The 17,122-nt window shown below is 31.2% G+C and overlaps 1 protein-coding gene across 1 annotated transcript in view; it reads left to right on the forward strand.

Moving 5' to 3' along the window:
* The window catches only part of LOC129230571 (HEAT repeat-containing protein 3-like), a 98,671-nt gene that overhangs the window by 72,773 nt on the left and 8,776 nt on the right, over window positions 1-17,122 (forward strand). Inside the window, 10 exon segments of the mRNA XM_054864976.1 lie at window positions 3,728-3,825; window positions 4,619-4,728; window positions 4,809-4,952; window positions 5,270-5,415; window positions 5,519-5,566; window positions 8,563-8,659; window positions 12,789-12,877; window positions 12,961-13,106; window positions 14,676-14,766; window positions 14,768-14,812. Coding sequence (XP_054720951.1) covers window positions 3,728-3,825; window positions 4,619-4,728; window positions 4,809-4,952; window positions 5,270-5,415; window positions 5,519-5,566; window positions 8,563-8,659; window positions 12,789-12,877; window positions 12,961-13,106; window positions 14,676-14,766; window positions 14,768-14,812 — 1,014 coding nt within the window.

Consider the following 17,122-nt stretch of genomic DNA (forward strand, 5'->3'; position numbering starts at 1 on the left):
TTGACCACTTGCAGTGCAGTACTTTGGTGGTCAACTTAGACAGGTGGTCAACTTATAAAGGGGGTAATGATTTTTTTTTTTGGAATTCTTGCACCATGACACCTTTTGTAATTCTTGCAATTGACACCTACTCTTTCTATTTAACTCACTTTCATTGTTTAGCATTACTTTGAAACAATAATTTAAGATGTTATTCAAATATTTTTAGAGATTATTTTCCCAGAATGACGTATAATGTGTCGTGCAAATTTAAAATTTCAGTAAATTGATCAAAAAAAAAAAGCCTTATTGTTTATGAAAAGTTACTCATTTTATATTAATAGTTCCTAAAAATTTATAGCTAATCAAAAATTACAAATTTTTCGCTTAACAACAGAAGAAAAACAAGTTTGGGGAATAAAAGGGTTCTTAGTAGTTTTCCCATGTGGTTAAACTCAAAAGCAGGCTTAGTTTTGCTGCTGTTTCATTTAGTTGGTAAAATGCTGGTCTGGCATCAGAAATGTTCTTGGAAAACTTAAAATAATAATAATAATAAAAAATAATAATAATAATTTGCTGAATAAAATTTTAAAAAATAAACCAAGTGGTCAACTTACAAAGGGTTTTTTACAATACTCCAATCCAAACTTGGTGTTCATTAGTGGTCATAATAGACAGGTGGTCAAGATAGAGAGGTGGTCAAGTTACAGAGGTTTTCCTTCATTATATAAGATAGGACTAATTCCGTTCCTGACAAAAGCGGTCAGCATAGACAGGTGGTCAACTTACAAAGGTGGTCAACTTTACAGGTTTTACTGTAGTAAGATATTTTCAATCAGCACAAACTGAAGTCTTCAAAATTGTAAATGCATCCTCAAATCACACTTTAATTTTCTTACATTGTTATTACAATATGTAGACTTAAAACTAAGGTTTCTCTCATTCTTTATATTTAATATTTCATTTTACATTTTTGTCGATTTTCATAAAGTTAATTTATCATTAACTGTGTTACTAATTTTTTTCCTGATTTACACAGAAAAAAAATGCATTTGTTGGTGCACAGTCATAAGACATTTTCTTTATTTCTGACCAACGCTTAATATTTAATTAGGCACTTTAAATATGATAAGTTGTTACATTACTAATAATAAAAATGAATTAAAATGAAATATTATATTACTTTGCTGCATTAATGAAGTATTAATACATCATAAAAATGTGGAGCACAACTTTTTGGGTATTTTTAACAATAAATGAACAATATTAATGTGATTAATATAATTTTTATATTTAAAATACCGTAGTTAAAAAAATAAATACCAAAGTATCATGATATTTTCAAAATAAATATCGGGTATATATCGTGCTTTATAAGCATGATCTATATTGACCGATATATATCGGCGAACCTTGGCTACTTAAGACTTTAAAATTTAATAATCCAATTTCATCTTCCTTTAAAAAATGTCAAGCTTTTTTAAATTTTATTTTTGATGTTACGTTATTCCATAGCGTGGATTTCAATATTTTTTTCAAATAAAATTATTTTTCTGAGTAGGAAAAAAAAAACGTTCAACATTTCGCAGCTCCTGTTTTGCCACGCCCATATTCGATTGTCTAAACTTTCCAAACAAAACTTTTACCGCATTTATTATTCTCTCTCCCCTTTTTACTTTTACAAAAAAAGGAAGAATTGTATTCGCGAAAAAATTTTCACTCAAAAATCGGCCTTAATTTCCATTTTGCTCACCTGCAAATGAATGTTGAGTTTTTGTTTCGACCCGACCACACGTACATATGTACCTAAGAACGTATAGAAGCCCGAAATATCCATTTTGATGTTTCCCGAGTTAATTACAATGAGTTTTCTCGTGACGTCTGTATGTATGACGCATAACTCAAGAACGGTATGTCCTAGAAAAATGAAATTTGGTACAGACTCCTAGTGGGGTCTAGTTGTGCACCTCCTTTTTTGGTTGCATTCGGGTGTTTCTAAGGGGGATCTTTTGCATCTTTTTAGGGGAAATTAATTGTTAATTTCGATGCAAACTCAAGTGGTGTTATAATTTGGCGGACACTTGGCGATATATCGCCAGTCTTTTGGTCGCCAAGTTTTGTCGCCAACTTGGCGGCAAATTTAGTGATTTTTTTAAATTTTTTTTTTAATATGGTTTTAATGTGGCTATTGTTGGTGATATTTAGAGAGTTAGAGAGCGAATCACATTAAAATTGCAATAATAGGGAAATGACATTAATTGGTGTAAAAAGAAGTCATGTGATACACACATCTGCTCGTTTCTAATGGAATTAGCCTATACGATATTTACCCAACATCTTCACTTCTAATTTAAATTGACTAAGTAATTTTAATGATCTAATTTTTAACGTCAATTTAATAAAGATAGTGTTGAATGCTTAGGTATCATATAATTGCTTTAAAAAATGATTCATTATATCTAATTTCCTTCATCCATACAAGGCCTCAGCCCATGTATTTTGTCATGTTTCAATGGTAAAGGAGGATCGAAAATGAAGGTGGTTACCAAAGTAGCAAGAAAAAAAAATCATAGGAATTAAATATTTCTTCACTTTATAATGAACCAAATTTATATAGCATCGTAAATAGTGGGATAGTGCATGTTTAAAAGTCTTTTTTTTTTTTTTTTTTTTTTTTTTTTTTTTTTTTAAAGCTGGAGAAAGTGAATGGGAGCCTGATAGTTGACACCTGCAATTTTCCTGAAACTTTCAGGATATTTTACTAGTATTATGATAAAAAAAAAAGGTAAAGCTTTTTTCCTCTCTAATTTGACTTGTTGGCCCTCGAGTGGAGGTCAAAGTTTAGGGTCGGGAGAAAAAAAGAGCTAAATTTATGATTGCTTTGCTTCAAAAGCAATGAGTGAACCGAGCCAATTCTTTTTAATAAGGATACTACTTGATACTAGGTACATTCTAGTATAAGTATTTTGGCGACTCACTCATGGCTTTGTGGACAAAAGTCAATTGAAAAAGCAATTTTTAAAACTCTTTTTACCTTGTTTCATCCTGGATATCTGCTAAAGCCGTGAGTAACCCTCGGAAATAAGTATATGATTAACTACTCACCACAGTATAGTACTAAGAAAAATAAAAAATAGCATTCGTTTCTCTTGGCTTTAGTAGTTAAACGGTCTCAAAGTCGATGATTTTTTAAAAATGGCCAAGTTTAGAGGTCAGTAACTTTGATCGCGACGGGTCAACAACTTAAACTTTTTTAATAAGTTTCCAGGCTGGCAAACCAGTGGTCCCTTTCCTGTGTGAAGATGTGTATTTGATGTTTAACAATTTAATGAAGCGATTTTTTAAAAGTTCTAAAAGTTTCCCAAAAAAGCAAAGTGTTTTAAGGATGGATGGATGTAATAGTTTGAAATTTACATTAAATCATGATATAAATGTAATGTGTATAAAATGTCACATAAGCACAGTCAAACATTAAAAAAATTGCGGAAGTAGCTAAACCAACCTTTAAATTAGCAACTGGAAAATTTTTGTTTAGAGTATGGAAAACCTTTAAAAGTCAGGGAAGTTGAAATTTTCTTTTGAGTAGACACCCTGTAATAGACAAAGTGACATAAATCAATTTATTGACAACTTTTGTGGTCATAATGTAGGTATTTATTTCTTACTGCTGAGTATTTTCTTATCAATATTGTTTGTTTTATTTATTTATTTTTTTTCACTATGAAATAATTTTCTGTTTTTATTTTAGTACAAAGAGCCTTGGACTCCCCAAAAAGTAACAGAGGGGAAAATAGACTCTAAGACAGAAATTTTTCTGGAAGCGTGCAATCTACTGTGGACTTTGTGGTAACTATCAAATACTACCCTATTTTTCTTTTGAGTTATAATAACCAATCAAATTCATAATTAGCTGCAAAATCTAATTCCCTACATTTATTATATTGTAAAAGGCTTCATTTTATTCCTAAAGTCTTATTTTAAAATAATACACAAACTACCATAGTCTTCCAAAAGCCCACTCAAAGTAATCAAGTTTAATAAAAAATACCTTTATGCTTGAAAATTATACGATATCACAATGTTAAACTTAACATTGTTATATCTTATCAAAGCAATAAGTTAAAATTTTGCTGATTATTCTAAAAATTAATGTAAGGCTTTAAAATTATCTTATTAGGCTGTCATTATCTCATCTATTATGAATATTGTGCATTAGTAGTAGTCTAATTTAGGTGGGTAACAGATGCTTGGAAAAATTCTGAATTCTTCATTAATTCTCATGTTATCGAACAAAAAGGCCCTCTGTCTTTCTAAGGCTAGTAAAAACAGCACAAAAGTTCAATATTACAGAAAACTGTGCATTAGAAAATTATATAAAATTCCATATGTTTTGATAAAAATCAAAAATGTATTCCAACTTGTATTATATTTCTTGTTGGAAAAAACAAGATTAATATTTTACAACTCCTGCATTTTTTGGTTCTTGAATCAGACTCATTAATGTATGATTTCAAGTGTACATGCACTGCACGTTAAAGACATTTTTGTGAACACCTTAATTATGATCGAGTTGATAACTTGTTATGTTATGCATGACTAACCCTTTGAACTTTATTTAATCAGGATATTAATTTTTCAGTGAAAGTTGTGACATTGCTGTTTCAGTCTTCAACAAGAAAAACCTCATATCAATATTGCTCCCATGTTTAAATATTGATGTATACAATCTACAAATAGCTCTTGCTGTTGGTAAATAATTCCATTGTTTTTTACATCATTGATTTTAGTGAATATTTATCTGTGTATCTAATTGAATTTCTCCATTGCAGCTCAGTGCCTTCACACAGTTGCTGAAGATAACCAAGAAGTGACGGCAATTCTGTCACAACCTCTAGTCCTAGAACAGTTGAGGTCACTGATGACACTGACACCTACTCAACCTGAGCATATTTTGCTCAAAACTGTCGCAGCAGGCAAGTAGTTTTTTGCAATTATTTATGTTAAAAAAAAGTTTTGTCTTTTATACTCGGTATTGCAAGATCAGTACCAAACAATTTTTTGGCACAGTATAGCCTGTCAAGGCTCTAGTGCCATAAAACCCTAGAACAAACCAAACCCCCAAAAAATATTTCCTTCAAAAAGAAGAAAATCAAAAGCCTAAAAATCCTGCTAAATTTTAGAATTGCCAAAATGTGGATAATTTGATTTACATTTTATCTTTAATAGTTTTATCTTATTCAGCCTATGTTGTTGCATTCAAATAAACAAAGTTTTTGTTACTTTTCAATAGGAATTATATTAAATGTTTTCTCCAGTGACTTAAATAATACTTTGAACGACGCTGCTACTTCTATTATTGAAGTCGTGGATTTAACACTAAATGAATCTATCACTCCAACTTTAGAGCTCTTATCACAACAAATCGCTAGTCATAAGGTAAGTTAGAGTTTTTGTCTAATTGTTGCTTTTATAAAGGTTGAAAATTGTTAAAATTTTCATTACACTGCGAAGGTTGTCTCATGCTCCTTTCCAATTTTAGGCTGAACGGTCAAATAGATACCATGAAGAAAAAGACATTGATGCAAAGGTAAATGCATTCTGGACAAATATTAATTTTTACTTGAAGAAGAAAAACATCGCTTTTTGCAAAATTTCAAAAACATTCAGTTTTATAGTAATTTAAAATGAGAGGAAATAGTTTTTATCTTTGGATAGGTTTTCCTGTAGAAGCAGAATCTTCATTTAATTGGAGATACTGTTTAAGGAATATTTCCTAAAATTTTGCTTTTGGAAAGTTTTTTAACAAACAGGATGCAAAATTTGAAAGTCAACAAGCCTTCTTAACAGAGTTTTCGATGCCCCCCCCCTCCCAGAAAGAAAAAAAAAACACTGGGTGAGTTTCTTAAAAAGACTAATAAAATCGAGGTGGGAATGTATATATTTTTGTTGTTTTATTGAAAACAACTGAAATCGTTTTCTGACTTAAAGCATATTTAAATATGATTTTACCCATAAGTGCATCAATTTTGATGAATAAAAGCTTAGAGTATCTTTTCAACCATCAATTTCATAATTTTGTTTTTAATTTTATCAAACAAGAAAGAAAATATAACACCAACAAAATATTATGTCAGTTTTCATAATTTATTTTATTTTGCAAAATAATAATTCACTTGAAATTCAAATTTCTCTACAAGTTATTTAACATAGCTGCCATATAATATCTCTTAAAGATAGTTTTCATATTTATTTTCAGAAAGATTTCATAATAAATTAATTTTACAAAAGTGGATATCTTGAAGAATCACTCTCAGTATATTGACAAAGCATGAAAATAGATAGCTTGCATGCTTTTTGAATTCTACTCATTAAAATTCTTTTATAAAAATCATTCATGGAATGATTTAAGTAAGTTGTTAGCAGGGGAAGCTGCTGTACACACGGACAAAATTTACTTTTCAATTTTTGCTATTCCCTGTGAATGAATAATCGATCGGTAAAATTTTTTGGCAGAATCTACAACTTATCATCTAACTTGGCAATTTTTGTCAGGTGAAAATCTCAAAGCTTTCAACTGCAAAATTTTTTTCTTTAAAATTACTTTTTTTGTTTGTGGGTACAACACCCCGTTCACCCCACAGACAGAGGCCTTGTGCCATGGACATATGAAAAAACAATAAATAAATAGGTCTGAGGAACTAAATTATACTCAATACATACTCATCCAGGGGTGCCAATCCCCCCCAAGTTCAATGGCACAAATTCCCCCCCCCCCCCAAAAGTTTTCCCAACCCTCTTTCCCTTTTTTATTTTTTATTTTCTAACTCTCTTTTTTATTTTTATTATTTTTTTTTTTTAAATATTTTTATTCATTTGTTTATTTATTTATTTTTAATTATTATTATTATCATTATTTTATTAGAAAATTCTGTGCTACGCCAATGACACACACACAAACTAAATAAATAAAATAAATTAAATATAAACAAAATAAGATAAAATAAAATAAATAACTTAAATTAAAAATAAATCAACAAATAAATTTTAATAAATAAATATAAAAAATTGAAATATCCCCCCCCCGAAAATTTTGATGGCACAAGTTGCACCATAATCCCCCCCCCCCCCCGTGGGCACCCTTGTATTCATCAGCCATTTTATATTGAAATACCATTGTAAATAACATTAAGTAAAAAAATCCGACAGAAATCAAACTTTGAAAATTAACCGAATACCTAAGTTTTTTTCCATTTCTTTAAGAAATTATCCTTAATTTTTAACATCAGTTAACTGTTTAAAAAAAAATATTATTCTTAAGAGAGCCTTATATGTTTTTAAACAAAAAATTAACTAGATACATGACTAGTATGGCTCTCTATGTACCTATATAATGACTTCAATTTATATGAAAATTTAATCCTTTAACAAAATTAACCCATTGCAAAAAACTCAGTTTAGATTACCCCAACCAATCAACCTGAACATTGAATAAACTGAAGTAACAGAAAGAGTAACTGTGGCATTTTTTTCTAGCTTCTTTTCAATGTTATTGTCTGTATTAAGCTTTAAAAAAAAATAGTTTTGCAAATAAAAAAAAAGTGAAACAATGTTTTTTTAAACTGAGTTCTCATAGGCTAAAAGGGTTCTCTTCTGACAGACTGATGTTATGCATAAAATCTAAAAGATCCCATTAAAACCCACTTGGGCTGATCTTTAAAAAAACCGGAGTTTTGGAAAACCTTGCTTCTTGAAACCTTGCCTGTGAAATCTAACATTCATTAATGCCCAAAAAATGGAGAAATTTCTAGAAATTCTGAAAATTTTTCGAACATTATTTACAAATACAAATACAAAAGTGACGACCAGCAACAGGCTCTGGGCCCAGCTAGACTGGTCGTAGTCAATTTACAATCCCCAGTGAAGATCAATGGCCCTCTTAAAACAATCTACTCCCTTGCTCATTACCACCTCTTCCGGTAAGCCGTTCCAAGGTTCCACTACCATGCTGAAATAATAATTTTTCCTAATATCCATGTTAGCCTGAGATTTAAATAGTACGTTTAAATAGTACATATCAAGTTTCATTTGTTAATGAAAATTGACAAACTCATAAGTATCCAAACATATTGCAAAGTTTGTATTATTTTACAAATTTCCATTTTAAATATCTTTCTAAAATATAATTAGAACCAATCTTGACTCGAAAAAGCATTAATGCAGCAGATCTTTGCAATGTTTTTTCTCAAAATTTGATCATTGTTACTAATTTTGAAAAAAAAAAAAAAAAAAAAAATCCTTTTTAAAAATATTTAACTTAAGTCCTTTTCTCCACTTCTTTTTTTCCTTAAAAAAAATTAAAAAAAAAATCCTTTAAAAGAATGAAAATGCTGAGATATACAAGTATTCTCACTACTAAAAAGAGAGAAATTTTGTACCTATATTTATAAAATCTGAAAATTCATTTCATAAATTGAAAGTTTTTGTCAACCGCTTACATTATGATCTATATTTTTTACACATTTGTTTCCTTAAATTTTTGCTGCCAATGAAATTTTTTTTCTTTTCTTTTCACTTTCTGTACAGAAAAATGAAATTGAAAAAACAGTGAAAATCCTGGACAATGTTCTCCCTGCAAAGCAAATAGCCTTAGAAATTTTGACCAATATATGCTTTGGCGATGGTAAGAATTTTATGCCTTAGATACTTTTTTTAATCATAAGAAAATACTTCTATTACTTTTCTTGTGTATCAGTTTGCTTTCAAAATCGAAACCTTGACAAACATCGTCATATAGACTAAACAACTAATCATGCATGAATATTTTCTCATTGTATTTTTTCAATCCTTAATAAAAAGCAAATTTTTGCATCTATTGACAGCAAGTTAATACTTATTTATTAAAAATTTAAATGAATTCATATTTATTAAAAAAAAAGTTATTTTGAGTGGGGGTTTTTTATGTACAAGACAATTGTATAAATATTATAACTTGCATCCATTTATAAATTTTGCTACAAGGCAGTTAGTTATCTGTGAAATTTATTTTATGGGAGTAAAATTTGCAAGTTATCTCTCAATGCTTGAATTTTTATTAGTTTTGGAAGGAAAAAAAAAAAGAAGTTGGGGAAATTTAATTTTTTCTGTTCTGTCTCATATTTTACCTTCTTATTGATTATGGAATTTCAGAAAACCTTCAATTTTTGTGTACAATCCAAGTTTCATAACTGTTCTACAATTAAAAAAAAGAGCTATGATCTAGTTTTCAGAATAAGTAAATAACATATGGTATATGTTGCGCTTTGAATTTGGTGACAAATTAGATGTTTCAATGGAACATTTTATTTTGTTTTCAACCAAAATAAACTCTGATCTTTACCCTAAAGCAGAGTGGTGGGAGCAGGGCCGGATTTAGGGGAGGGCAGGTGGGGCTACTGCCCTGGGGCCTCCACAACAAAGGGGCCCCCACAACAGATTTTTTTTATAAAATATCCTAACTTTCACGGGTGGTAAATATCGGATATATATACATATATATCAAAATATCCGGATATATATCAAAGTATCGGATATTTTCGAAAATATGATTATCTTTTCGAACCCTGATTAGGGGCCTCCACTCCTTCGTTGCCCCGGGGCCTAAACACTTCCAAATCCGGCCCTGGGTGGGAGGTCCATGATTTTGGGCTCTTTTTCTCTTTTCACCTTTTCCTTTCGCAGAAATCTTGCAAAGCTCCATTTTTCTTCCTTCCGGGAGGGAACTGTGCAGGGGAAAGCTTGGTGTTTGTTGTAGTTAGCGAAAAGAAAATTACCCACAGCCATGCTTAGAAATTTTCGACCATAAAGATCCATCAGGTTTCACCTTGGTGGACTTTAATGGTTAATCCAGAGGAAATTTTCTCGTAAGGTTAACTGATTTTGTTTCAGCTAACCATAATAAACACAGCCTTCTCACATGCAGTCTCCATTTTCTATTCTTAGTTCAATTGTCTAGCAACTAGTGTCCTCTACTTTAGGCCATTAATAGCAGAAAAACCTTTAGGGTGTTTTATTCTTTTACTGGAAAATGTGTTTTTGTTTTATTTCACTTGCTAGTATGTTTATTGATGTTTTGAATGGTAAGGGGCCATTCACACACACACACACACATTAATTACATAAGGAAGATTTTAGCAATTTTTGACCACCCTCCCCCTATGTAAGGGTACGCAAGATTTTTCAAACCCCTTCCCCCTTTTCTTACGTAAGATTCCATTTCGTTTCTCAAATAATAAAATTAATTTTATATCACTGAAATCGAAATTTAATTCACTATTAATAAATTAAACCCTTTTGTGGTAAAGAAATATTTACTAAAAAGTTGGAATCTAGACTGCCTTTTTTTCAATACTTTTTTGTATAAGGTGCAATATTAATTAAAAATAAAACTTGCCATACATAATGCAATTCTTTTATTACATTTCAAACTGTTCACCCTTTGTAAAACAAATAAAAAATGGGGTTGGAATCAAAAATTAATTATTGGAAAAAATTAAACCCTTTTGTGTAAAGAAATATTTACTAAAAAGTTGGAATCTAGACTGACTGTTTTATCGACACTTTTTTGTAGAAGGTACGATATTAATTAAAAATAAAACTCGCCACACATAGTGCAATTCTTTTATTAGATTTCAAACTATTCAGTATTCATTCTTTGTAAAACAAATAAAAAACAGCTCATCCTTATACGTTTATTACCTTCCAGGCGCAAATGAAATATAACCCCTGCCAAACCATTTGGCCGCGCAATTTCTAATGTAAAATATCGACTTGGAAAATATTACGTAAGAATGAGTTTGAACCCCCCCCCCAGTAAGTTTATGTAGAGATTTTTCCAACCCCCCCCTCCCCGTCGGGACCCGTACGTAATTAATGAATGTCCCCTTAGTTCAAACTAACATTAAAATTAACACAATAAACATGTACTACTTAAATTTAAAATTCCTGCACAAAAATCGATGAGGGGGGGTTGACCCCCCCTCCCCCCCAAGTAAGTTTATGTAGAGATTTTTCCAACATCCTCCCCCTCGGGACCCTTACGTAATAAATGAAGGGTCCCCTAAGGATATTTCTCCAACAACCAGTACATTTTTTAGATATAGATTCAAACTTTTCTTTATGATCGCTCTTACCTCTTAAAAATAACTATAACACATATCAGTTTTGCCCAAAATAATGATTTTCAAATTTTCTTTTCTAAATTTTTTAGGGGTTTGTTTTTAAATGCTGCATTTAAAATTAAATAAATTAATGACTGCTTAGCCTGTTTGAAGTTAACAATGTATATACAGTGAAACCTCAATAAGTAGTCGACCGTTTAAGTGGTCGTTTTTCTTTGGTCCCGAAAAGGTCTCATTCACAGTAATGTAAAATTAAAATGTTCCTCTTTTACTGGTCACCAAATTTAATTTTACCCGCTTAACTAGTCACTCAAAAGTTGTTTTCTAAAATTCCTTTTCCTTATTGTATCTAAGAAAATAGTGTCGGACTTAGTTGAAAGGCTGTTTGATATTTATTTTCCTTGAAATCTCGATCCTTCGTTCTGGTCGTCCAAAGCATACTTCTTTCTGTGACTCTGCCGAGTGCCGAGAATAAGAATCAAACTCCTTCCAGCAAGACAGACAAAATCTAATACCTGGAGAAAGTTAGTCAGTATTTAACATCCGTTCACAAGGAACAAAAAACACAAAATTTAAAGCTTGATTTACGTTAGAAGAGATAGTTCTTTTCCGTAAGCAACAATATCATCAGTCGACATCGAAGGATTGTATTAATGTACCGTAACTACATTAAAAAGGGTTGTTGTTATTTAGTAATGTATAAGTAAGAGAAAATAATACAAAGTAACGATCATTAGTATTTCCCCCCTTTTTAATATTTCCACTAATTTATAGACATTGATTACATAAGCTATTTAACGAATAAATACCTTTGTGCTGAAGATTCAAAAAATCAGTAATCCAACGTCATAAAGCACAAAAATTGCAAAATATTGCAGACACGTGTTTTGGTGTTACAAGGAACACCTTTATCTTACTGCAATTCCTTATTTTTCTTCTGTGTGGACTCCTTTGTTAAAATTGGTTTAGTTTTTCTATTATTTTTATGTAAACGTCCTACATTTCTTACTTTTATTTTTTCATTTTTTGTTTTCTTATTTCGTTTCGTGATTTACTAATTCCAATATGTTTATCCTTCACTTTGTTTTTTCCTGCATTTCTCCGTTTGATACATTGCTTTCATACATAGTTTTTCCCGCTGGTAAATTTTATTGCTAATTTATTCAGAGTGGTTTCATTTTTGGACTTTTTGCATTGTTTATGGGTTTTCTTGGAAGATTTATTACTTAACAGTTTTTTCCTGATGGAATTATACAATAAATTTTGCCTCCAGGTGTCATTTTATCTTTTTTGTTTTGTTTAATTTCTACTTTTTGATATTTATACTATCTCCTGTTCCATCAAGTTGCTTTTCTCGGATGACTTTTCATCCAGAAGCTCACACTTCTTTGCATTGAAAAAGGTGTTCCTTGTAACACCGAAACACGTGTCTGCAATATTTTGCAATTTTTGTGCTTTATGACGGATTACTGATTTTTTGAATACATAAGCTATTGTTTTTCTCACAGAATTCTACTGCTATTCATGAATATTTGTAAGGCTTTTTGTTTTCTTCCTTAATTTCCCACTCCACATAAGTAGTCACTCCGCATAAGTGGTCAAAAATTTTTGGTCCCTTGAGTGACGATTTAACAAGCTTTTACTGTATTTTAGATGCAAATGACTGGGATGATATGTCTAGTAGTGACACCTGTGATGAAACTGAAATGGATATTGATGAAAACACGGTAGCTCCTATCAAGGTATGTTAATCTTTTAATCTGAAGTAGTAAAATTAATGTAATTATCATGCAATTCAGCTGCATATTTTTCTCTTCATTTACAGCTTGGTTTGAGAGTTCCGTGTGAAATTCATGGTATCATTGTTAATGGAAAACTGTTAGAAAAAGTAACTAACCAAATAGTTATTCCATCTGATGAAATTGTGCAATCATTGTCAGAAAGTTCTGATGCTAAACATATTTTATCGAAGTGAGTTTTTGCCTTTTTAATTTTCTTTATATAATAAAAGGAGCATACACAGTCTGATCACCGATGAGATGGAGAGGCAAACATCCCGTTTAGAGGCAGAAATAGACGCATTTACTGAGGTGGCAGTTTGTTTGTTACAGATACAGTCGTCCCTCGCTACTTTGCGCTTCGACTTTCGCGGCTTCACTACATCGCGATTTTTTTTTTTTTTTCAAATACAGTAATTAGTTTTTTATGCGCTTGTGTAAACTGTTTCCTTCATAAGAATAACAAAGTATGTCTTTTAAGTAAGGTAAGCTCTTCTGAGGGCTGTATAGCTGTACTATTTGAGGGAGTGGAGGTATAAAATCGTCGAAGAAAGAGTTGGGAATCGCTATCTCATTTTAATCGTTAAACACTAACTGAAAAGTATAAGTCACTGTATATTACATCTGTAATTGTAAATCACTAACTGGCAATTAATTCATCATCGAACAAGTTGAGCTATTTTCATGGATTAGTAGTAGTGTGTACAAACTGCATGAGTGTGCAGTTTATTTCCCAATAATAAACTATTTTAGTGATACCTATTACGTCTAACATATCTCATTTTCTCATATTTTGTGCAATTTTTTAAGTAATGCAAATGTAAACGTTCATGTCTAGGGGGCTCTACCTATGTTAAAAACCTATTTAAATTGTCTTAAATAAGTTTTATGGGCTCCAATTAGGAAAATATACGGTTTATAAATACATAATCCTACTTTGTGGAAATTCAGTTATCGCGGTAAAGTCTGGAAGGAATTAACAGCGTTAAACGAGGGTTGACTGTATATGCTTTTACTTCCTTCTATAATGAAGAGGATGTATTGTCTTCACGCAAAATTTATCACTTATATTTCAGCATAAAATTTCATTTTAATTAGCCCAAAAAGAATTTTGATTTGTCTTTATCATGATGTCTAAAGATATTTTGGTGTAACTTTTAGACAACCAAAAAATTTCATTTTGACAGTCTCCAAATCTATTTTGACAAGTTTTATAGGGACAACACTTGCATGCATTGTATAAAAAATGTCAACTGTCTTATCTAATTTTTTAAACTGTGTAACTCTAAAAATAAATAAGCAGTATGAAAGAGGCCCATCATTGAGTGATTTCAGTTTGACATGTGTTTGAGGAAAATGTTTTACATTTTTTGTGAATTTATTAGACAAAATTTCTATGCAATTAATTTTTACTTGTGATCAAACATTCGGATAATAAACAGGTCTAATAAGACAAACTGGTGAATCAGGAAACATATAATTAAACGAATTTAATTCTAACTTGTTTTAACATAAAATTCCAATTTTTAAAAAGTTAGTATAGTGGAGCACCATTTATATGTTTTTGAAGGAACTGTATGAAAAAAGCGTACAAACGAAAAAAATGTATAATAGGTATAACTTAATTGTGTATTAGACTTTGCAGGGATCAATTTTTAAAAACGTATAATTGATAAAAACGTATAAAAGAGAAACGTATAAACGGTGCTTCACTGTATTTTTCTTTCTTTTTTTTTAATGTTACTTTTTGTACTTTTTAAAGGTTAAGTACAGTCAGGTGTCGAGCACTTCTATGCTTGAACAATATGGTTCAGGGTCTGGAAATGGATGATCTTGGAGGCCCAAAGCATTTATTTTGAATTATGGATGAATATTGCCAACCTACTTTTCAAAAAAAACAGGTAAAAGGAAATAATTGAAGTTGTACAGTTTCAAAAATGTGTTAAATGTAAGAAATTCTTTTTAGCAAATTCATTGCACTTTTAAGCCTTTTTTTTTTTTTCATTTATAAAGTTGGAAGAATGCAAAAAAATAAATAAATAATCACAACTTCCAAATCTGATGTTAGAAAATAATTCAAAACAAATGGACTGCAAATAATAAAAAACTAAGTATTGAAAACTAAACCTTGAAAATATTTCGTAGATGTGTTTTCAATTCAGAATAAAAATTTTTGAGTTTACAACTTAAGGCAGCCATTACAAAAATCTTGGTGTCTTAAAAAATGCTAAAACATCTGAGGAGATTCGTTAAGGAGACCAACTTCAAGAATGATTCATTTTTGCGACGCAATTTGGACTTTGTATGAAGAGTAAAATTAAGCTAAGGATTGTTAGATAGTTATCTTCAGTGATTGAAATTAAAAATTACTGTTTCAAATGTGTATGCTGTCAAACTGCGTGATATTGTTTTTGTCTGTTGATGATTCTTTTTCCTAATGTATTTGTCAAGTAAGAAAAGTTGCAAAACTAAAGAAAGCAGATATGAAAGAAACATATATTTCTGTGTTAAATTCTTTAGTTTAATGCTATTTAATTTTACTTAAGGTTTGTCCACAAATGGTTCCATGCTTTGAAAAGGGAGGGGGTTGGGTCGTGAAGTTTTGACAGTTTGTGACAAAGGATAAGGGGCAGGGGGGTAGCAAGAAGTTTGACACCTCTTATGTTGGTTGATATAAAAGAATTTTTAGTAACAGCATGTTTAAGTAATGTAACATTATGCGCAACGAGGGAGGCGAAGTATGTTACTTTGTGATAGAAAGTAACATACTGTTTCAAATATGTTGGAAAAAGGTGCATCATTTATGGACAGCCCCTTCTGGTTTTCAACTAATGCATCTTTTATTCAATTTTTTAATTCTATGTTTTGATTTGTTTTCTTTATCTAATAAGTTTATTGATTTTCTTATGATAAAAAATGTATTTTTAAATTCATCCTTTAATGTAGATTTTTAAAAAACGTGTTTAAAAAACTAACAACTCTCATTACACAAACATGTTACGTAATGTGTAATGAGAGGAAGTGAAGTGTGACACATTGTGACCAAGGAGGCGATATGTTAAATGTGTTGGGAAAATGTGTCATTTACAGGGTTGCCAACTTTGGGGAAACAATTCGAGGAGCATCTGCGGTGGTTTTGTGGAGCATTTTGAAATTTTGCGGAGCAGCCAGGTATTTTGCATAAAATTCAATAAAAAATAACTAAAACCACATATCTAAAACAGTTTTTGAGCTTTGATAATCATTTTAAGCACTAGGATAAAAATGAAAAACAGCTTTAAACACTAAGTCATGTTTGAAAACCCTCGGCCGGGAAATGCGGAGCAAGATAACTTTTTTGCCGAGTTTTACTATTTTTGCGGAACAACTCCGCAAGATGCAGAGCAGTTGGCACCCTGCATTTATAAACGCTTTCTTCTGTTTTTCAACCAATTTATCTTTCAGTGGCGCAGCCACGGGAGGGGTTTTGGGGTTAAACCCTTCCCATAACTTAAACACATTCACGTCTACCATACAAATCAGGGGAAAAAACGGTATTTAAACTTTTCCAAGCGAGATAGGTACCGAAAAAATCTTTGCTGCTTTAATGACTGGGAAGCAGTCACAAATTACTTTCCAATCCGTAAATATGTAAGTAATACTTTATGATGAGCATCCCTGCCAGTATAAGAGAGCCAAAATGGTGCTAATGAAGTGCAACAAGAGCTGCGTTTATAACACACCTTTCGACCGAGTAAATCCCGCTCTGACTCCACAAAATATCAATTGAAAAATTCCCCGTTTCCATGTAAAAAGAAATTCTCCCATTGTACCAGAGGAAGTGGTTTTTACCCAGCCTCCTTAGCGGCTAGTAGATGAACTTGTTTCGCGTAATGCATTCTGGGTAAAAACACCGCTTTCATTCCAGAAGCTAGTAAGAGGAGAGATTTCACATAAACCCCACAAATAACCGGAATGGGGTGCAAAGCAGGTTTTTTCTGGGGTCAAAAGTGTCCATGGAAACGGCCCTAAGGTATCATGCTCCCTCAGCACTTCCAGCACTGCACAAATCCTTTTTAGGGAAACCTAGAGAGCCTATCACACCAGATTTTCTGAACTCATTCCAAATTCTCATCGAATAATTGAAACCATTTTTAGCTGGCATTTGATAATCATAAAGACATTGATATACAGTTAAACCTCAATAAGTAGTCGACTGGTTAAGTGGTC

The sequence above is a fragment of the Uloborus diversus genome, chromosome 9, assembly GCF_026930045.1.
Source record: "Uloborus diversus isolate 005 chromosome 9, Udiv.v.3.1, whole genome shotgun sequence".
In the NCBI taxonomy this organism is placed as follows: domain Eukaryota; kingdom Metazoa; phylum Arthropoda; class Arachnida; order Araneae; family Uloboridae; genus Uloborus; species Uloborus diversus.